Raw genomic sequence first — 22815 nt, 5'->3', positions numbered from 1 at the left:
GGCTGGCTGAATCCCATACCACCTTTTTTCTCCAGGCTAAGCAGATCTTACCCTTTCACCATGTTTGCATTACCCAACTCCTCGGCAAGTGCAGATGTAAGTGTGGCAACCTGCCTTAAATCTGTACTGGCTTGGCACGTCCCAAATGTTGTTTATGTTGGATTTTTTTTTCCCCTTTTGTTCTAAACTTTCAGCTGCATGTGGGCATTCGGAGATGTTTGCGTCTCCAGCAATAGCATGTATCACACTTTGGATTCCCTATCTGTAGAGGCAGCAAGACTCATCTTGAAGGCAGCCTAAAGGCATCTTTCAGAAGGCAAACATTAGGAGCCTTTTAAGATAATTAGGGGAGAAACATCTGAATTGCCCTTTTCTGCATTCCCATGTGAATTTCTTTCTCCAATGCAGAGACAGCTGTGAACTTCCATGGAAGCAGTCTACACTAGTGATTCGAGCAAGTTTTTCAGACACAAATGTAATCCTAGATTAAATAAAAGCAATAAAACTTGACTAGACACTTTTGCAAGAGGATTCTGAGGTGCAACAATGTGAACAAAGAATGAGCTCTTGTTCTGGTGGGAATTTCTAGTGTCTGGGATATCTGACCAAAATTTGGTCCCATTTTTATTTTGCTATTTTAAAGTGCTTTTCTGATTTTACTTTTTGGATCACAGATAAAAGTCAGCTGTAGTCCTCAGAGCTCCTTTGTTAGTTCCATGCCCTCCTTTGCCCTTGCCATTCCAATCTTTTCCCTGCCCTGCTAACTTTGTAGTAAGAGGACAGACACCAGTTTGGCAGAGTTCATGGAGAAGAACACGCCCATCTCTCAGATCTGCAGTTTTGGTTCTTTTAACTTCATACTATTACAAGGAAAAAGTTTTTCCAAGAATTGGGCAATTATGAATGTTTAGTCAACATTGATATTTATGATGCTTGCAAAAGTATGTTGTTGCATTTTGTACTGTAGTCTTCAGGAGTTTCTGTAAACTATGCTCTGTAAACTGTAAGAGCTGTAGCTTGTACTGTAATTGTTTAAAATTTTTCAGTTAACTGGGACTGACGTGTTCTCGATGAGCCCCCTGGGAAACTTGGATAGTGCAGATTATTTGGCACTGATCTTTCTGTCTTGGCACTGGATCAGGATGCCCTGGCACAATGTGAGAGTGCACTATTCCACCTTGGATGCAGAGATATAAAAGAATGTTTGATTTTTTGTCTTGAGTATTACTGTGCACTCTTAACCAGCTTTCCCCTTCCACTTGAGAAGTGGCTGTGCTGATATGACTTCTTGCCCAGATTTTACTTATTTCTTGGATAGTTCCAAGACTCAGTTATTAATAATTCCATTAAATCTTTGGCTTCTCTTCGAAGGACATCACTTTTTTATTAAGTGCATATCACAAGGGATTGTTATTCAGTGGTGGTGTGTTGGTATGATTGTTCAATAACTTTTTTCTTTTCCACACCAGCTCTGTTCCATAGCCTTTATACATGGCTTGGAAGCATTAGTAATCTTCAGTGCAGCGCTGTAACTAAATTGGCAAATGCAGTAACTTGGCATATAAGCACAGAAATATCCTGTGAAGTATTAAGATACTAGTACTCCTACATATAATATTAGTGAAGCTGATTTTGGACTGTTATATAAAAAGTTGGTTTCCCCCTTCAGAAAGGAAAATGAAATGTCTTCTGAAAGACCTTAAGCTCTGGAAACCCTGCCTCAAAGGAAAGAAATAAGAACTGAATGCTCAGTCTATTCAGTTAACAAGGAAACAGTTAAAAAAGTGACAATATAATGCTATATGAGTCTGAAAGTGTATTTTTGAGGGTAGATTTGTTTTGGTGTAACATCAAAATACGTGATAATGCCTGTGCTCCCATAATGGTTTTAGTCTTGTTTGGTCTAAAAATATAAAATCATAGGAAGGATCATAGAATCTTTAAAGTTGGAAAAGACCTCTGAGACCATCTGGTTCAACAATCCCCCAACCACCACTATCACCCACCAAACCATGTCCCTTTAAAAAAAAAAAAAAAAGTGAATAATTAATAAAGAAGTCATTTAGCATGGTAGGTTGTGTTTCTTTCACTCTGCAAGAGTTTTAAAATAAGGCAAGCTATTTTTCTAAAAAGAACTCCTCAACTCAAATGGAGTTGGTTGGCCAAATACAGAAATAATCTCTAGAATTCTAGAATACCCGTTTGGGGGATATAATAATTTCTTTAACCTCTAAAATCAATGCAAGATATGTTTTTAACCTCTGCACTGTTCTCAGGCCTGGTTCCCACTCCTACTAAAATCAAGGAAAGTCTCAAAATTTGGTGTAAGGTGGATTGAACCGAAAGGCTTTCAAAAAGGTATAAGATGCTGTGTATTCATTATCCCTAGATATGGGGTTCAGTTCTGAAGCAAGTGTTTGAGAAGATCTTCCAAACAGTTGGAAAAATAAATGTAACTGACATTTCTCTCAAATTGTTGTGGAATGCACTCCAGCTGTATTTATTATACACATTTTCCTTGTGTGCTATGTGCTTGCATTCTTTCATGATGAATGATGTTGCCGTGTGTTGGAGTTGTCATGCTATCTTTCTTGTTTGAATCAGGAATGTGTAGGAGGTTATTTGAGGACAAAATACTGTAGGACCTTCCGTCATATTTTTGAACTTAATTCTTGTAGCGGGGAGCTGAGCGGTGTCTGAGTGGCTTGGTTGAGGGGAGATTTTCAACTGAAGCAAAGCATGACCTGCTAATGCTACCAGTACACTCGTGCCTTGTTGCTGCTTTTGCTATGTCTATGAGAATTGAGGATCAGACCTCCACTTACTGTTGTCTGATTCCTTTTTTCAAGTCTTTGTACATAGGTTTTGTTTTCTGACAGGTAAGGCAAAGAGCAGGCCTGGGCCATACTTAATGCTCCTAGACACTGTGGCAGCTGTAAATAATGCATTGCTGTGAATCACTGTAGCTTCAATGAAATTAATAAACTTGGCTGTCACCCAAACCTGGAGAAGCATTTCACCCTAGGGAGGCCTCCGAGTCAGTCAGGGAACATACGAGAAAGAAAGTTGATCTTGTGGTATGCAGCAAATGTAAAGATCCAGTTTCAAAAAAGGAAAGAAATGACACAACATGTAATGCCATAAAAAACATATGCCGTTACACAGGATATTACTCAGATGGCACAGACCTTAATAGGGACATGCATTTTGATCACTATTTTACACTTTTGTTGTGCCTACACATTAGACTAACAGAAAACAGATAAACACAAACAGCATGTAGCCTAAATTTAATAAGAAAGTTCTACAAAATACAAGTTGTTTATGGGGAAACCTGTCAGTTTCTGTCTTCTCACATGATTTCAGTTTTCTCCTGAACATTTTTAATTTGCTCAGTATTTTGTCTTCCAGTGGAAAATAAATCCGAACCAGTGTCCCAAATCTCCTCTTCCTCAATGATCATCTCCCTTCCTTAGATGCATGATGTTACCACTTGGCCAGCCTCCCTTTCTGATTTTCCTTCTGCTCCTCCCCATGCTTTCCAGGATGCACAGTGGCTCACTTGGAGGTTGCTCCCTTCCTTGATCCTGGTGAAGTGCAGTGGTTAGGAAACCTCCCTGGGATGGGAGTGCAATGGCTTCAGTTCTTTGTGCTCCAGCTCTCCCACTGCTGGGCAAGTGCTTCAGCTGTTAGGCTGAAACAATTTTTCCCGTGCTCTGTAGTGAAACCAGTAAAACATTTCCCTCTCTTCCCACGAGCCCAATATTAAGGATAAATACTGGGCAGAGTGGATCGGTCCCCTTTGGGATGCAGGCAGAATTCAGGGGCTTGCCTGCCTAAATCTAGATTGCAACAGAGCCAGTGTGATCCCCAGATCTCTCTGCAGACTTGATGAATGCAGCGTCATCCTCACAACATGGGCGGTCACTGCAGGAGTTTGCAGGATGATCATAATATTCTGAAAGATGGAGATAACTAGAAGTTTGGGTGATTAGATTGTCGATCACTCTCGGGTACTTGAGGAAAATTTAGGCACCAAAAGCCTTTTAAGCCATATTTCTAACATATAACACATCTCTAATACAACACATCTCTAATACTACAACACATCAGCGAAATAGTGTAAGGTAACTGGATAAGCTCTGGGAGAGTAGATTTGAGTGTTGCAGATGTTGATGGGATGTAGACTTGAAGGTGAGCATGCAGTCAGGGTGACAGCTGATGCAGGAGAAACAACCTTGCAAGAAAAAGTAGGTACTCAGTCCTTAAGAGGGACCGCCTGCTTTGACAGTGGTGTGTCCAGCTGGTAGAACAAAGCAAAAAATTGTTCTAACTGGCAAATGGATGTTCAGGAGGACAGAAAAAGATGAGCTGGTGCCCAAATGATGTTTAAGAGTCATATAACTTTTGCAGTTCTTCAAGTTATAAGTAGTATCTACAGCCATTTCTGAGTACTCCTTCCAAGAAGTTTAAAACACATGCTCAGATATCTGTGGGGTTGTTTAAAACAGAGGAAGAAGACAGAAACTTTCAGAAACACCTGTGAAGGCATGTTGATTCAGCCACCTGCAAACCGCATTTTCTGTGGAGGAAGAACAAAGTTGTCCTAAGGTCAGCCCTGCTCTCCGTCAGCCAACTTGGGACACCAGTTCAAAAACCTTCGCTGTTCCTAGGGAGAGAGAGGGAGACATTTTCTACAAAAGCACATTCCTCACTGTGTACCTAGAAATACTGTAGGATCCAATGCTGACAGGAGCATGAGTCATGTATTCCACGTGCGGTGTGGTGATCGTAAGTGGGCAGTGAAGTACAGTTGCCGGAGTGTGAGTCATCAGCTTCATGTGAGTGGGCAGTCAAATCCTGCATGAGCTGATTTTCCAGAGATGTTTCTAAGGGTATTTTGAAGTATAGCATATGGCACAGGAAAATTATTTTGGTTTTGTTTGTGCTTGCTCAGGCTTGAGCTTTAGCCAAGGCCCCATGTTATTAGGCATGACATATCCTACAAGTTTTATTTTCTGTCATTCTGGCTTTGACATGCTTGTCTAGGGAAATTTCATCATCTGGTTCTCTGTAAGCAGCTTCCATTTGTCTTTATGTTCCAACAGAAATGAGGAAGTGAGTGGAAATAGCAAGCAAGATACATAAACTATGGTATTTCATTTGCAGTTAGTGCTGTTTTGGCATCAAACTATGGTTCTGGTGAGTTTTAAATTTCCAGATACGTATTTTTTCTTTCACCAACTCTCCTTTTAAGGTCATTTGATGATGCAAAATAACTGCTCTACTCTGTCCTGCTTTTCCAAAACTTCACCTTCTGCAGCTGCAGAAATCCTGCCACTATCTGAGACTGGGCTCCTGCCACAACCAAAATACCCCCAGCTGATTTTCGTAGGAACCACATCCTACTCATACACCTTAGGGGCACACATAGGTCAGGCACTCTCCGTCTTTATAGGGACTGGAAAAGGATGGTGCTTTGCTTCCTCCCAGTTTTATCTGGACCCTTGTTGTCTGGATCATAAGGCATGGCAACTTTCCCAGTTGTTAGAGGAAGACAGCCAGCTCAAGCTGGACTGCATGAGACTTCTGTGGGCTGCTCTTTGGACTTGGCATCTCCTGGAGAAACCAGCTTACTCCGCTGTCAGCTGTCACCGCCGCTATCTCAAGGAGCAGCCCTGTGCACCACAATGCCTGCTACGGAGTGGAAGCTCCCCTGGTGACTCACAAGAGGCGTAAAAGCTGCTGGCAGCAAAGCTTTATTTAAAGCTTTCATGTTAAAATCAGTATCCGGTGCGACCTCCATTCAAAACCTAAGCCAAACCAAAACCTGATCACACAGTGGTAGCAAGGTGGAGGAGTGAGAACCTGGGCACCCCTCCTTGTGCCAGGGTGGGATTGCGCCCCATCACTGGAGGTGTTCAAGGCCAGGCTGGATGGGGCTTTGGGCAACCTGGTCTGGTGGGAGGTGTCCCTGCCCATGGCAGGGGGGTGGAACTGGATGGTGTTTTTAGGGTCCCCCTGGACCCAAGCCCTTCTGTGCGCCACACAGCCGGGACGAGGCAAGCTGAGGGGCTTGGTGCCGGGACCTGGATCCCACCTCTTCCCCGGCCACCTGAGGGAGCAGGATGGAAACGACACCAGCAGGAGCTGCCCAAGGACCTCACGGGCGGCCCTAAGAGCGGCTCCTCGGACGGCCTCTGTGTTTTCCCCTGAACCCTCTCGGGGGGGCGGCCGCCGCCGGGCTCCCCTGAGGGACCCCTGGCTGACCGCGGACAAAGGGGCGGCGGGGCCGTCTAGGGGCTGTGTAAGGGCCGTGTAGGATCGCAGCGCACGCCCCGGCGGCCGGAAGACAGGGCGGGTGGTGAGGGGTGGGGAGAGGGGGAGGACCGGCTGAGCCCGGCTGAAAAGGAGGGCTCGCCCTCCTGTCGCACCCCCAAAACCCCTTCCCGGGTCCTGCCGCTGGTTTTTGTGGTGGGCAGATCCCCTGCACGCCCTCCCCCCCCCCCTTGAGGCACCATGGCGGTGTCCTGGAGGAGCTGGCTGGCCAACGAGGGGAGCAAGCACCTCTTTTTGGTAGGGTTGCCGGGCACCTCTTGGGAGAAGGGGTGAAATGAGGAGAAAAGGGGTGAACAAGGGGTGAGCCGAGGAGAAAGGGGGGTGCCCGGTGCCGGGGGTGCTTTAGGGGGTGGCGGCGGGAGGCGTGCGGCTGCCGCTGGGCTGCACACGTGGGGGCGTTTGTATTTGGGACAATGCCGCTGCTGGCCGCCTTCGGGGGGAGAATTTGGGGAAGAAGGGAGGTCGGGGGGTGTGGGGTGGCACTCTTCCTGCCTTTGTGTCGCTTTGTTGCCCGTTTGTGTTCCCAGGGTCCCGAACGGCGGTGACCGGCTGGAGGCAGGGGGTGGTGGTGCTGCAGGAGCTGTGCCGGCGGTGGCCGGTGCTCACTCACCGAGCTGCACCTCTGTGGCTTCTAGGGGCAGTGAAACTTCCCACCCATCACTTCTAGGGTGCTGCTTTTAAAGTATTTCTGTTAAATGCGAGTTTTGTTCTCTAATTCCATTTAAAACTCTTTATGAAACTATATGCATATGACTTACTAATGGAATGAAAACTGGAAAGTTTGTCTGTATAACTTCCACTGACAATCTCTTGTTTCTCTTTTAGTTTTTATGGCTCTCTCTCAATGTGTGGCTCTTCTGGAAAACCTTCCTGCTCTATTATCGAGGGCTCCAGTACTATTATTTGCATCAGATGTTAGGGGTGAGTGACCCGGCCGTTCCTTTTTGCTCTGGAAGTTGGGATGCTGGGAGAAGGGAAAGGGGACAGAATGAGTTTGCTAATCAAGGATGACACAAACTGCCTGCAAAAGTAGGGAAAGATCCAGTAGGAAATTACTGGGAGGCTGCTGACAGTTATTTAGGAGTAGAAAGTTGATGGTGTTGAAAAAGAGTCACTCAAGTGTGGGACTTTCTCCTCCTTTCCTCCCTTCCCACGTCCTCAGCTGCAGGCGGTCTCACAGGACACAAACGTGCTCTGCAGACCGGAGCTCAACTTTTGTCATCAAAACATTAGCAAGGCTTATGGGCTTGTGCGCCTTTTAGTCTTAATTTGCTGAAGGAACTCATGAGATTGAAAAGAACTAAAAATTATCAAGTTGTCATCCTCTTGGATTCTATGTTCTGTGTAAATCTTTGTCATTTTATGTAACTTTAGTTTTATTTTCTGAAAACAGTCTTGGATTCTGAATGGTATACTGAAGTTTTTTTATATTTTAATCTGGCAAGGGTAACATCCACAACTACCACAACAACCCAGAAAGATAACTTTAGGAAGTGATGTAGGGGTCTGTCCCATATCCAGTTACATGGTCATGGTTGCTTGAAATGACTTCTGACCAAAGGGGCGGATTAAGCGATAACAACTTTATGAAAAATTCTATAAGGTTGCTCAGTATTTTAGAATCCAAGTACAAATAAAGGAATAAGGTGATGCTTTGTGACACTGTGCCATTCTTGGTAATGGATTTCAATAGTCAAGTTGACATGGGGCTGAAGCACAGATGATGCACATCCTAACCTGCTGTAGAACTTCCAGGTTTTATGTTTGGCAGATCCAGGGTATATTTTTTCGTATGATGGATAGCATTGCCATGGCTAACCAGTTCCATAAGTTTTTGTGAAACTTGCTTGAAAGTGAGTTGGTTAGATTATACTTGTCTCTATTTTTTTTTTTTTCCTTCTGGCTGACTCAGTTGTGTTCCAAGAAGTGAATCTTAGCAAAGGAAGTGCAAAAGCACAGGAATTAAAATACTTAAATACTTCATGATTATGATGTTTCATGGGAAAAAACATGAAAACATGTTTAATTTTATGATAATGTCTAATGGCTTTGCAGCCCACTGCATCCATTTGGGAAGAGATTTTGTTCCTGGCAGAGCAAGTCAGTTGTTTATAAAGTGAATGTTCCTGGGTCAACATGTTGGGCCAGATTGTCAGCTGATATCAATCAGCAAAGTTCCTTTCAATTCAGAAGACTTGTCTGCCTTATACCAGCTCATCGTCTAGCCTTTTTTTGGTTTTCTTCCGCTTCAAAATCAAAAACACACAAAGTAGTACAATGCAGTTGGATCTGGGTATTCAGAACCTGTGAGATGATTCAAGCGACAGATTCATTGTCTTGGTTAGGAGTTGACGACCAGAAGGCCATGTATTTGAGTTTGTCTAACACAACATCTTTAACTGTGGAAACTTAGACATTTTTTTTGAAATGAGGAGGAAAGTGAAGTCTAAAAGATACTTTTAGTCAAAGCTCCAAAAGTGATTTAGAAACTTTGAAAACATTAAAGACTAAAACATTCTCAAAACTCGCTTAGTTACAGTTTGTCTAAATACAACTTTTGGATGCCAAAGTTAGGTTTCTCCTTTCTTTTTAATATATTTATATGTGTGCATAAATCATACAGATTGGGCTCAATTTTTCCAAACCTTGCAAAACAATTTTAGCCTCTTCAGGAAACAGGGAGTAAGCACAGCCATACTACAGCTGCTTTTAAAAATCCATGTGGATTTTTGCACCTCTGCATTCTGTACATTGGTTTGCATAGCCACTGGCCATCTCTTGGTCTGTCTCCATAACCAGCCTGAGTTCTGTTCCATACATTGGTGAGTGGTTTGTGGTGTCTCTGTAAGCTATTTCTTGCTGTTTAAAATTTCTGACATCTAGATGAAAATTCTTCAACTGTAATTCAACATTTGTTGTGTTTTTTGTTTGTTTGTTTTTATCTTAACAGGATGAACTTGTTTTACAAATACTTTCCTGAAAATTAGTTCCTTTTTCCAACAAGGCAACACCTAATGGCAGAAAGGAATGGCTGCTTTTTTAATTAAAAAAAGTCTCTTGTTTCTCAGTGAGGTCTATTCAAGATTTTTTTTTCTCTTTATATGTTGTGTTAAAGTAAAATCTTCTTAAGAATTTGCTCACTTGCAGCACTAAAAGATTTACAACTACTTATTTTATTGTTTAGCAAGTAACAGGACGAAGGACAAGAAGAGTTGCTGTAGGAATCAGATTAAGATATAAAATGCAATCTTGGACTGAATATCCAGAATATATTCAACTCTGCTGTGTTTTCATGCCATTTCTTCTTCATTCTTATGTGAAGAAGAATGAGGTTATTTTTTCCTCAGTGGTCACTGAAATGGTTCTCTTTCCATCAGCCTTCTACAAAGGAAAGCTCAGTTTTGTTCCATGCCAGTTGTATCTATTGTGACCTTAAACAAGATACTTAGCATGGGGTTTTAGAATTATTTTACAATTATTTTAACAATTTAAAAATTATCTGAACTCAGATATGTCTGTGAATCTTTCTGATACTTAATTCTACGTATGCAAAAAGGCAATAATAGCACAGTGATGTCCAGGGAGCCCAAAGAGAATAAATAAGTCAGAGACAGTGATGTGGTTAGGAAGAGCACATCATTCTACACCACAAAATTTAGTGGTTAAATTTATGTTGTCAGACATCACCACTTTGTTCATTTTGAGTCTTGCTGAGGAGGCCATGAACTCTTTGCTGTGGAATCTCCATCCCTGGAGGTTCTCAGGAAAATAGAATTATTTAGGTTGATCCTTCAAGGATCATCAGGTCAAACCATGAACCTTACCTACCGAGTCTGTCACTTAAACATGTCCCTGTGTTTATGATACAACAAGACATAGTAGACATGAATTACAGAAAGGAAAAATCATAGATAACTTGATGTGAGTCCAGAATTTTCATTATTGGAGGTTTTGTCTGCTCAGTCAGATAAATTGTCCAGATGATTTATTTCCTTGCAGACTTACAGATTTATCCCTTCACATAATCTTGGCTTTTTTTTTTTTCCTCCCCAAAAGCTTGCTTGCATCTGACCAACAAATTTAGTCCCGTGTTCAGTATTGGCCTTACTGTAGAACTCAAACCTTGCTTTTAACAGTGTTAAACAAAATACCTTTTTCTTGGTGCTTGACTTCAGCATTAGACTCATTTTGTCATGGCATAAAAGGTCTTTCTTTCCTTTTTCCCTCACTAGTCCCTGATCAAGTAACTCTAATGTAGTCAAATGGACATTAATACATGAGATAAGCTTCTGGGTTTCACACTGAAGTGGAGAAAACGCATTCTCAGAAAGGGTCTTCTTGGGAAAGGATCGAATAACTGAAAATTGATCTGAAAAGGAAAGTGCTTTCTCACTTTTTTTAATCTATACAGTTGTTGCCTTCTTACTGCGCTGGCTGTACTGTGCATTACATTTATGTCATCTTTATTTACTACCTGGAATACATTCTGGATGTTCTAGCATCAAATGGAAATTTGTCTCTGCTAATTTATTATGACAGTAACGATTTTGGTAATTTTGCCAAATTCTGCTTCCATTGATCCTTATGCATTGGCTGTGTAGCGTGTTTCCCCCACACATGTAAGCATTGAAGGGAGCTATGTATCTTGACCCTTTATATTTTTTAATGTTAGTGTGTTTCTGCTACTTAATTGTTTTGTAAGTAGTCTATTTGGGATTTGTTTTTCAAGGTGCTACATGTAGCAAAAATGTTTACTAATAGAGTTAGGTTACTATGGAAGTGTATGTAAACAGGATTTCCTTGTGAAGAGTGAGGCCATTAATCCACAAGACCTTCTCTTTATAGTCCCCTTGAACTATAAACAGATCTTTTCTTACGTTCTCTTTGCCTCATTCATGATTTCTTGTTTGCTAAAACATTTTTCTTTCATCCCTCTGTCCTTCCTGGACATTCCACAGATCAGCATTATTGCTAAGATTAGTTTCAGTTATAAACCAATGTGTTTATAATATGTTATTTTGTGAAATATAGTTCTTGTATTTGCTTGTTTTTTGTTGTCATTGTTTGTGTTTTTTTTTTTTTTTTTTTTTTTTTTAAGGTCAAGTGGCAGTTGTCCTGTGAAGGACATCTAAATTGCAACCATTTATGAAAGATCTTCCACCTTTGAAGAACTTCTTGTGAAACTTTTAACAGTGGGAGTATAGTAGAGCTACCTCATAAATGAGTGCTGGAATTTTTACTGCTGTGTATGTTAAAAATACTGTGTCCTGTTGACATCACTGCTCCTACTTCCAAGATGATCATGGTGTAATAATTTGTAGAACAGGACGTAATTATGGCCAAAATGTTTCTTTGTAGGTTTCCTGTAGTAGGCCAACAATGGCAGGTCTTAAAATGGCTTCATTACATTCTAGAAGACTGTTTTTACAGACCATATTATCCACTGTGTTATGGTAGGGGGAAATCATTCAGCGTAAAGGTGGCCTTAGTAGCAGGTGTTGGATCACTTCTGTGTGGTTGTGACTCAGATATGGCAATAAGCAACTTACTGCTATGGCTCTGTGTTGCAGTGTGTTGTGGCCCTCCTGGGGGGCTTAAGTATTCTGAATCTCTAGATTTCATGACTGACCTTCAGTAGTTGAGATCTTGCATCTTGCATGATCAACCTTTCAAGCTGTTGTTGCAAATTAACACATAAAATGCTGTCATACTTTTATATCGCTGCAGAATGTGAGTCAAACACTTGATCTGGAAGATAACTTGTAATCTTTTCCAGGCCTTGAGTGTGTCATTCTGCCTGGCACAAAAATAAACCTGCAATTTAGCAGCACTGACAAAAGTATTTATTAAATTTCCTGGGGTCAGGATTATAACAGATTAAGTTAACCAATTAATAAATATGAACATTTAGTCTGAAGTCTAAGTGAATGCACTATTTTTGGAGATTATCTGAGAAGTTGGAAGCTAATACAACATTCCAGTTTAAAACGGCTGCTTTCTTCAGATTGTGTGACTGATTTAAGCAGAATGAGGAGTGTATCTAACACAAAGGGATTGTATATGAAATGAGAACATGACCTAAATATGTGAACAGATAGAGAAGGAAAGTCATTAAGGAATACCTGATAGGTGAGGTTTAAGTGAACAGTGGTAATACTGATTCTCATTAGTGCAGGGAAAATAAACCATATTACATTAAAGAATTAAAAATGCTGTTGCCATCCACTCCTGATATTTCTCCATTTCTATAATGTCATATCCAAGTTCTGATTCACAAATACATGAGAAAAAAATGAGCTTGAGACTTGAGTTGACATAGAGAACTGAGATTTTTTTTTTAAAGATCTGCTGTTTTTTTGTTTATGTGTAATATATTTTTCTTTACGATTGTGATTCAAATATGTTACACTATTTAATCTTAAAGTAATTTTAAAGGATTGCAGTACAACAGGATGTGATTTAACATAGTCCTGCCTTGAAACCTTCCATCTTCACAAAGAAGACCCAGTCAAACTTTTTTAGAAGTTTTCACATGTTCCAATAGATTTCTACTACCCTTACATTTTTCTTTCATTCAGCTGCTTTTTTTTTTTTTTCTTCTAAATCTCCAGCCAGATTTGGCATGCCTATGGGGTAATATTTCTATCCTGTACAATTCAGATCTGTCCTTCATCTTAGATTCTGTGCTCTGTTATTCAAAACAAGGAATACTCTATGAAGAAAAGGAAATCAGGTGAGTTGGAGGCACAGTGTGCAGCACAGTTTATCCCAGCTATGAAAATAAATATTTTTAGCAGCTCTGGTACTGATTTGGGGAGATGATCTTCAGAATCTGTCTTTAGAACATGTTGCTTATGGCTCTTCCCACAGTCATTGAAGTTGTTCTGAATCCTAGAATCATAGAATATCCCAAGTTTGAAAGGACTCACAGGGATTATCAAGTTCAACTCCTAGAAGACTGAGGAAGTTCAAAGGAAGGTCTAGCGAAAGAGAGAGAGAGAGTGAGAGAGAGAGACAGTATCAGGTATGATGTCTCTTCTCCATCATGACTTGGTTAGGATTGTTGCACATAAACAGTGAAGGCATGAGAATCAGAGAAATGTCACTTAGGGAAGGATTTGTGATAGTGTGACATTTTTTTTCTTACAAGGTAGTCTTAAAAGGTGAGGTAGGGTAATATATGCTGAAGTCTTTCTAAATTCTCCTCTCCAGTGCATTTTGCAACCACGTATTGAATATTGGATTTTTCTGCACAGCAGTTGAATCTTATGTTCACTGTTTGGCTAACAAACTGGGGCAATTCTGAGGTGTGCAGTAAATTATTTTAGCCCTCAAACAAATAGTCAAAGTTTTTGCCTAGCTATGGAGAAGCACATTTTCATAACTTTGCTACTGGCAACACTCAGAACATGCGATGAAAATTGACTCGCTGCTTCTCTGTTCTACTTAGCATGTTGTGTTAGCATGCAGTGATATCTAGAGTACATGCACTATATATCTCTGGAGCCTTTTTCTGCTGCTGTGTAGAAGGAAAAATCTGTGATTGCTTTATACTTGCCTGGAGAATAAATCTTGCCTAGTTTTTGGGGTACCAGCTTCACGTTTATAGTGAGTCCAGTTCTGTGCTATAGGTGCTGCAGGTTTCCTCTGTGAATTTGATTAATCCTTTAGTTTTTCTATGCTTCTTCACCCCTCCATGAAACAGGATAACAACATGTGTTGTACTGGGTATGCAGAGTACAGAAGGAGGTTGTCAACTGCTTAGATTTGGTATCAGTGAAATTAGATGAAGGAGAGTGTCCAGCAGAGGTTTTGGGAACGTGTTTTATTTCTTTTTGATCCTAAAGCAATTTCATATGCTACTAATGTGAAATAACACTTTTTTTTTTTTTTTTCTTGACACAATGATAATCTTAGGGAGAAGAGAGGATTATATTTCTCTTATTTCTGAGCTATAATGAGGCTATATATTCTCTTCTAGAAGCAATGAGTTGCCTGGGAGCAAAATATCTTCTTTTCATTCTATTGTTGATTAACAATTCAGCAATGCACTATGTTAATTTGTTTCTGTGCCACCCAGGCAATGCAAAGGAAATCAAGAAAGAGACCACTTGGAAACCATTTGGAAAGAATTAGTTTCATGGGGATATTTTAAGCCTTTGGATATATGTTAAGAGTAAACTTAGTACTCTGTTATTCTTCTGGGTCTTGCATGAATTGTGATTCTAAGAATTGCTGACTGTATTTCTTTACCATTGTTTTCAAATTGTTCATGAGCTTGCTTCAGCAAACATTGGTTCATTTAAGCTTTACTCTGAAGAAATAAAATTGGACATTCATGAAACTATCTCAGTCACACTTTCCCAGAAGTGCACTGCATTACTGGGTAAATTCATTTCCTGATTTTTTTTTTTTTTTTTCCCTGTTGTGCATATGTTGATAGCATTTAATTAGAATTAATGTTAGGGCATTGTTCCATAGGAATGGCATTATGAATGAATATGTGCTATTTGTTAAATAGTGGCATGGCAAAACACAAAAGAAGGTTAGTAGGGTGTCTTCTTTGACAGCCTCACTACAGCATATTGTATTTCAGTGGAGGGTAATATTCCTTCTCCCTTTGCTGCTCTCCATTGTCTATCTGTGTACTTACAAGTTGCATGTTGTGAGTTGTTCACACAAAACACGAATTTTTTATTACCAGTGAAATCGAAGTGTGACTCCAGTAACTTGAAACAATAGTTTTTTCTTCAAAAACTGGATTTATATGACAAGTAATGCAAAACTAATGATGGACAAGCCAGGCTAGATTTAAAAAGCAAAACAAAGCCCTGTCTTTTCAGAAAACCTTGTTTTAAGAAGTTCTCTAGCCACATTTCATGCTATAATCTCCTTGTGTTTGTGGAAGAACTTGAAAAGCTGGAACCAAGTTTTTCCATAATCTTTTTCTACTTACAGATGCTTCAAAAATTTTTAGTTAAATTGTGTCATTTTCCTTATTTCTTACAAGAAGTTATTTTATTCATTTAATAATACATATTTGAAAAGTAACTCTACCTCAGAATATTCCACATCAGACTATTCAGTTGAAGTTTTCCAAATAAAATAGTTGTGCCTGATAAAGGAAGTCTTGGATAACTGATACTTTGTCTGGTTTATGTTTAAACTTGAAGAAAACATAATTTTTTTCAGAAGCTCATGATGTATCATGTAGGTCACAGGATAATAGAATATCCTGAGTGGGAAGAGACCCACAGTGATCATGGAGTCCAACTCCTGACTATACACAGCACCATCCAAAAATCAGACCTTATGTCTGAGAGTGTTATCCAAATACTTCTTGAAGTCCAGCAGGATCCATGACATGACCACTGCCCTGGGGAGCCTATCCCAGTGCCCTACCATCCTCTGGTTGAAGAACCTTTTCCTAGACCCTCCCCTGTCCCAGCTCCATGCCGTTCCCTCAGGTCCTGTCACCGTCCAGAGAGCAGAGCTCAGCGCCTGCCCCTCTGCTCCCCTTGAGAGGGAGCTGCAGGCCGCCATGAGGCCTCCCCTGAGCCTGCGCTGCTCTGGGCTGAACAAACCAAGGGACCTTAACTGCTCTTCATACATCTTCCCCTCTAGACCCATCAGCATCTTTGTAGCCTTCCTTTGGGCACTCTAGTAGACTTATGTCCTTTTCATACTGCAGCACCCAAAACTGTACACAGTTCTTGAGGTGAGGCCACACCAGAGCAGAGCAGGACAATCCCTCCCTTGCTCAGCTAGCAGTGCTATGCCTGATGCACCCACGGTTGACCCTTTTGGCTGCCGTGGCACACTGCTAGCTCATGTTCAACTTGCTGGCAACAAGAACCCTCACATCCCTTTCTTCAGGGCTGCTCTCCAGCCTCTTGTCCCCCTGACTGTACATACAGCCAGGGTTGCCCCTTCCCTGGTGCAGAATCCAGTGCTTGCTCTTGTTAAACTTCATACAGTTGGTGATTTCCCAGCACTATAATTTGTCTAGATCTCTATGCAAGGCCTCTCCACCCCCAATGGAGTTAACAGCTCTTCCCAATTTAGTGTGGTCTGTAAGCTTACAAGTATACTCTCAAGTCCTGTGTCCAAGTTATTTCACAGAATCATAGAATCACAAAATAGTTTTGGTTGGTAGGGACATTAAGACGATCTAGTTCTAACCTCCCCCCCACCATGGGCAAGGACAACTCCCACTAAATCAGGTTTATGAAAATACTAAAAAGAAATGGTCCTAAAATAGAGCCTTGTAGAACCCCACTATAGTGACTGGATCATATAATACATGACCAAATGAAGTAGTAGCGACTAGGTTGTATAATAGAAATTTACTATCAATTTCTAATTGTTTTACTTAGAGCATCACTCTTTTTTGGGGGGGACATTTATCAAGAGCTACAAGAACTGTTAAGTTTACTTCTGAGTTTTGTATAAATGTTCTATATTCTTGTTTTTCAAACCGTGCTCATTTAATCACTGAAATGCTGTAGCACATCAGCAAGCTTTAATAAAACTGCTTATATGCTTCTAATGACCATGGTTTGAATTTATTGCTTTTATGAGGTGTATAGCTCATTTTTCATTTCCCTTTAGAGGAAGAATAATTAATGAAAATAGAGATAGTTTTGTATATGCAAGTGGCACATTATAGAGACATTTTACTTGTTATTAAGTTTAATGATTTCAAGGGTACTGCTATTTTCTCTAATAGTCCAAAAATATTTATTGATGTTCTAAAGTCACTTTAAGCTAATGTTGGTAAAGATGGAGAAATACTTATTGTGGTTGTTCACACCATTTTTTTAAAACCATACTTTGAAGTGGAAAGTGAGATTCAGTATTCAGTAACATCTCAGTTGCTGAGGTTATGGTCATTGTAGCTGGTGCTCAGATGTAGTCACCTGGGCTCTGGACCAGCTTGGGGAGTCCAGAGGAGGAAAGACAAGATGATCTGAAGTCTAAAGAATGTGGTGTATGGGGGAAGGGTAGCTGGGAAAAAAAGATTGTTTAGCCTATAGCATCTTCTGCTTGCAGCCTAGAAGGCCAAATACATCCTGGGCTGCATCAAAGGAGGAGTGGCCAGCGGGTGGAGGGAGGTGATTGTCCCCCTCTGCTCTGCCCTTGTGAGGCTCCAGTTGGAGCGCTGCATCCATGTCTGGAGCCCCCAGCACAAGAAGGATGTGGAGCTGTTAGAGAGTCCAGAGGAGGGCCATGAAGATGGTCAGAAGGCTGGAGCATCTCTTCTAGGAAGACAGGATGAGAGAGCTGGGGCTGTTCAGCCCAGAGGAGAGAAGGCTCTGGGGAGACCTTGTTGCAGCCTTTTAGTACTTAAGGGGACTTATAAAAAAGATGGAGAGTGACTCTTTACTCAATCAGATATTAACAAGACAAGGGAGATTTAGATTAGAGATTGGGAGGAAATTCATCACTCAGAGGGTGAGAGGGTGGTGGGCACTGGAACAGGTTGCCCAGGCTGTGGGTGCCCCATCCCTGGAGGTGTTCAAGACCAGGTTAGATGAGGCCCTGAGCAACCTGATGTAGTGGGTGGCATCCCTGTCCATGTTAGGGGGCTTGGAACTAGATGATCTTCGAGGTCCCTTCCAACCCAAGCCATTCTGTGATTCTAGGATAGAAAACCAAAAAGTCAATTAGTAGCTCAGGTATATGAAGAGTTACTGCTGGAGGGTAGAAAATATACTTCTGTCTGGGAACAGAATGAAGTTACAGATGAAATAGAAGCAAGGGAAGTTTTATGCAAAGGAAAAAGGACTAACAACTTATTGGAAGAAATAGCAGAGGAGGGGTAGAGTGTAGGAATGGACTAGATTATATGGTCCATTCTAGTCTTATTTTCCTTAACTCATAAGGTTGGAGATGCCTCTGTTATAAACGTCCCACTTGGTGCAATTTCTGTAGGATTTTCTCACTGGATATTTGCCAGAGATCATGCTCTATGTGGCAGACAGCAAGGTAGAACACGTTTTCTAGGGTAACTGCTTCTATTCCACATGACCAGCTTTACGAGAAGGTGCTCTTATGACTACTTTGTTTTGTGGAAGCTGGTAATGTCTGGTGAGACAGTCCCTAGTACTCAGGTCTAATTAAATAACATAGAGTAGCCAGAGGAGGAAAGGGATCTAGGTGGAGAGCTTGATTCTTCAGTTAGGCTGAACATCTTTTTCCTTCTGTTTACCTAGTGATCTTGTGCCCAGAGGTACTGCAGAGAAGACAGGGTACGTGGGTTACAAATTGTGAGAGCAGGCACAAAGCTGCTTTCCCTTCCAATGGTAAAACCAACAATTTATATACAACATAATCCTTCACGGTGTGGTGTTTTTTTTTTTTTTTTTGTGTGTTTTTTTTGTTTGTTTTGTTTTGGTTTTTTTTGTTTGTTTTTTTTATATTTTATGATACTGAGAACCTCCTGTCATGACCTTGTGCTAGTGATCTTGCTAGACGTGGTGGATTCCTGTTACTTTTCTTTATTTTAATAGTTTGTATTTTATCCATTTCTGTAACGCATAGATAAGTCTGTAAAAAAACATGTAATAAGCACTAGGAATTTTCAAACAAAAAGGCTTTGCTAATAATTTTGTAAAAAAAAAAATAAATTAAAAAAACATTAAAAAAATGTTTTTCTCTGATTATTTCTTCTTGATAAGAAAGATGCGAATGCAGTTGATTTTTGCTTTTTTTTTTGACTGAGAAATGGTAGATGCCCTCTTTTACATGAAGTACCATAATGGAAAATTGATAAACCTTTAATAACTATTAATTATATGATGTGTATATGTTCAAAACACCTTTTCAGGATTTGAGTTATCTTATGGAATTATGCTGTTTTCTTATTAATTTCTTCAGGAATTGAAAAAATTATGTTTTAGAGAACATTGTAAGACATACCATTCTAGAAATCTGTTGATATTCTAAAAGCATCTTTTACAAAAGCTAATAAAATGGTAATTCAGCCTAATATCTGGGAGAACAATGGCATCTTGCGAACTTCTTTAAAATTCATAAATGAATGAGGAACTATAAAAAGCTGAAAAAATACAGGGTTATGACACTAATGCATGCTTTGTTCATTTATTTGACAAGTGTTTTTGTTCTAATTATGTAAGTTCCAAATATACCAGTAAAAGCATTAGTGAAATTAGATTTCAATAATTTTCCCAGATAGTGAGTAGTTAAGAGAACCTGCTTTCTTTGGGCCCAAATATCACGTTGAATAGTGTGAATGGATGAGGAGTTCCGTGATGATACCTAACGGTCCTTGGAATAATATTACCATTTCAGTTTAAACAAATCAGTATTTTTTACATGCTTTTCTGGCTTGCTAACTGGAAAATCATTACACTTCTCTTGTATGGCTCTCTAGGTTCTTTACAGTATTTATCCCTCTTTCCTACTTTAATGATATCTGTTGAAGCTTTAGGGTGATTTCTCAGTGGACACTTCTGTTGTCTCAGATATGTTTTGTTGCATGTGGTTGTGAGCACTGATGAGGGTATCGGCTCTTTGAAAAGAAATTTGTCAGTTGCTGACATTACTGCTGTTACTTCTGAGCTGGTGCAGTTCAGCTGAACTCAAATCTTATATCAGTTTCAGTTCTTTATGAATTAAGCTAATGATGAGATTATCTGTCTCTGTTCTATTCTCCTTTTATGCAGCAAGGAAAAAACTGTTATGAATGGTAGGTAGCTGCTATAGAGCACTTGTGACACTGAATCAAAATGCATACACTGAAAACCAGGGGACAAAACCTGCTCCTTCATTTCTTGCATGAAATGATAGCCACATACTTCTATACTTCTTAGTTCTTTTTAAGGTCTGGTTTTAATAATTCTTTTAGGGTCTTCAACGCCAATCCTTTCCCACAAACAAAATTATTTATTATTATTATTTTTATTATTATTTGATGCAAAGGCGAGAGCTGTTTCCCCTCAGAGAACAGGGTAGCATGACAGGCATACAGTTGTACATGTAAAACATTGTGTAACTCCACTATTCTGATCAGCCAAGAGAACATGGGAGCTGTTTAAGGAGGAATAGAAAGCAGTTTTAATACCGGCGCCTGAACTGTTAAGAGCATTTTTCTCTCCTTATTATCTAACTCTTGCTGTATTTGTTCAGCTAGGATTGTGTGTTAGCAGAGCTTCAGCATCTGTCCTCAATCTCAACTGCTGCCTGGTCCTTTTACCAATGTGCCGTGTTCTCTTGGCCTTCCTCCGAGGGTCTCAGAAGGTAAGCACTGTCCTCAGAATGCAGCAGGTAAGAAGAAAAGGGCCTTGGTTTATATAAAGTCTAATAATAATAGACAGAAACTGCTACACCACTGTTTATTACACAGTATATGTTGTCATGGTGCAGGTAGCACAGAGATTCACGACAGTTTTAAAGACAGTTGGAGTTGGCTGGCATTATCTGGTTTGATTGGACTTTTAATGTGGGTTTCTTGAGGTCATTTTTGAGGGATGTAGACCTACTGAGAACTTTGACCAGATGAGATCTGCTCCTTCTTTCCCAACTCTAATGTTAAAGCCATCTGTGTCCCCTCTACTGCTTCACTGTAGTATTCAAGAGTGAAATGAGCTTCACCTCTGTGTGACCTGAAGTGTCCCATTGGAGATGATGAAATTTTAAATAAAAATACCCAAGCTGATATATAAGTTATCATGGGAGAATAAAAGTTATCATGGGAGAATAAAAGGAAATCTAAGAGGGCTTGTTTTCTATATTCGTATTCAGTAAACAGTAGTTGAGCTTGTTAATGATTCACCAGTTACTCTGACAGAAATAGAAGTAATGCTTTCTGGGAAACAAGTGTTTTGTAGATGACTGCAAACCCACCAGTTCTATTCATTGTGTGACAGTAACAATAAGATCGGGTGCCTGTAGATGCAATTATACGTAGATCATAGGTGTACATCTCTTTTCGTCTGTTCTGCTCACTTAAGAAGTCAGTGACTCCTAGAACAATTAGTGCAAGAATTTGTGAATTTTAAGGCCAGAATAGACATTATTTTATGGGCTCTTAACATCTTTGTAATAGATAGTAACTTCAATTTCATCATGAGGACCTCAAAATTGCCTTGTGCTTATAGTCCTGTGTTTTTTAGGTTTGAATATTGTTCTTACAAGGTTATTAAACCTAGTAAAAGATGAAGGTGCTGTTAAATTGCTGCATTTGCTGTTAGCATTTTTTTTCTTTGCTTTGTTTTAGAAGAGAGATTGCTTGAATTCTTCTCTTATTAGGTTGCCAGCAGGAAAACCAGAAGGCTGATAGACAAAAGTAAAACTTTCCATGTGACATGTGGTGTAACAATATGCATCTTTTCAGGTAAGATTTTATCGTGCCGAGCAGCACCTTGTTTGGGAAACACATTAAACAAAGCAGTATTTTGTGGTTTTTCTTTTACAGTACGTTTGGGGGTAGTCTTGCTCTGTGCTTCCCTGCCTCAAATTGTGAATGCTTTCTCAGCTGTGTGTGGGTTTTGTCTTATTTTTCCTTTAAACACATAAGCTTACATTCTAGGGCTGAGGTTTTCCCTAAAATTCCAGTTTCTGGAAGGAGGAGGCAGGTATATGAAATCAGGTCAAAGTCTGCCAAGTGATTCTAGGTTGTGCCTCAGGAATTTGAGTGAAGAGGCAGGGTGCTACAGATTGTATTGCAAATAGCTTGTTCAGTGAAGAAGAAACATTCTTTGGTGGACAGCTTTGAATGTTGTCTCCCCACTGAAGCATGATGGTACAGAAATGATTGCTTATAGTGTAAAAAAAAATTATAAAATGCATGCTAGGAATATCTATTACCTGATTTACTTCAGAAAAAATATTCCATAGGCCCTGATGCATCCCATGCAGATGGGATTGTTACTTGGCATTTGAGTAGCTGCTTTCCTTTTGTTCAGGGCAACGTATGCCTCTTTTTTTATAGATCTCAGCTTTTCTGTGTTGTTGTTTTTTTGTTGTTTTTTTTTTTTTTTTAGTCTTACATGTTGCTGCTCATCTGGTAAATGCTCTTAACTTCTCTGAGAACTACAATGAAGACTTTCTGGCAATAAATGCAGCACACTACCGTGGTGAGGTGAGCCAGCCATCTTTTATATTCTGATTTTGATTATAAAATTAAAATATTTGAGTATTTATTTATCCAATTCTACTGTATGATCCTGTGATCATACACATACTGCCGGTTTTGTGTGGTAAAAATACGCTGCCATCTATATGCTGTGGATTTTATTTCCTCCTCTGGACAAAACATTTATTAAGGATATGGTTAAACCAGCAGGATTCACACCTATTTGACTATGAGGTGGAAAATATTGCCATCAAGTCCTTTCACTTTGCTCTTTCTTCTCCTAATTGTCTCCGGCTTCTCTCTGTTCCTTGAGTGGACCTAGCTGAAAGGCTTCTGTTGTTGGGGAGAACCCATTCTGCATTTCCAGCATTCAGGAT

The 22815-nt window shown here is 40.1% G+C and overlaps 1 protein-coding gene across 7 annotated transcripts in view; it reads left to right on the top strand.

Annotated features, from left to right (window-relative positions):
- Positions 1–6113: 6113 nt before the first annotated feature.
- Positions 6114–22815, top strand: part of NOX4 (NADPH oxidase 4) — a 122589-nt gene continuing 105887 nt past the window's right edge. The window contains exons 1-5 of one of the 7 annotated variants that reach the window (XM_068668686.1): positions 6114–6576; positions 7165–7260; positions 20491–20601; positions 21613–21697; positions 22347–22444. In XM_068668686.1, the coding sequence (XP_068524787.1) occupies positions 6520–6576; positions 7165–7260; positions 20491–20601; positions 21613–21697; positions 22347–22444 (447 nt within the window). In that variant the 5' untranslated portion in view covers positions 6114–6519. Of the gene's footprint in view, positions 6577–6776; positions 7008–7164; positions 7261–20490; positions 20602–21612; positions 21698–22346; positions 22445–22815 lie in introns of those variants that run through there. The other 6 variants (XM_068668510.1, XM_068668573.1, XM_068668760.1 and 3 more) reach the window with 6 other exon arrangements.

Source organism: Anas acuta, chromosome 1 (assembly GCF_963932015.1).
Source record: "Anas acuta chromosome 1, bAnaAcu1.1, whole genome shotgun sequence".
Classification (NCBI taxonomy): domain Eukaryota; kingdom Metazoa; phylum Chordata; class Aves; order Anseriformes; family Anatidae; genus Anas; species Anas acuta.
The sequence above is the reverse complement of the archived record's forward strand: the minus strand, read 5'-3'. Positions and strand labels throughout refer to the sequence as shown.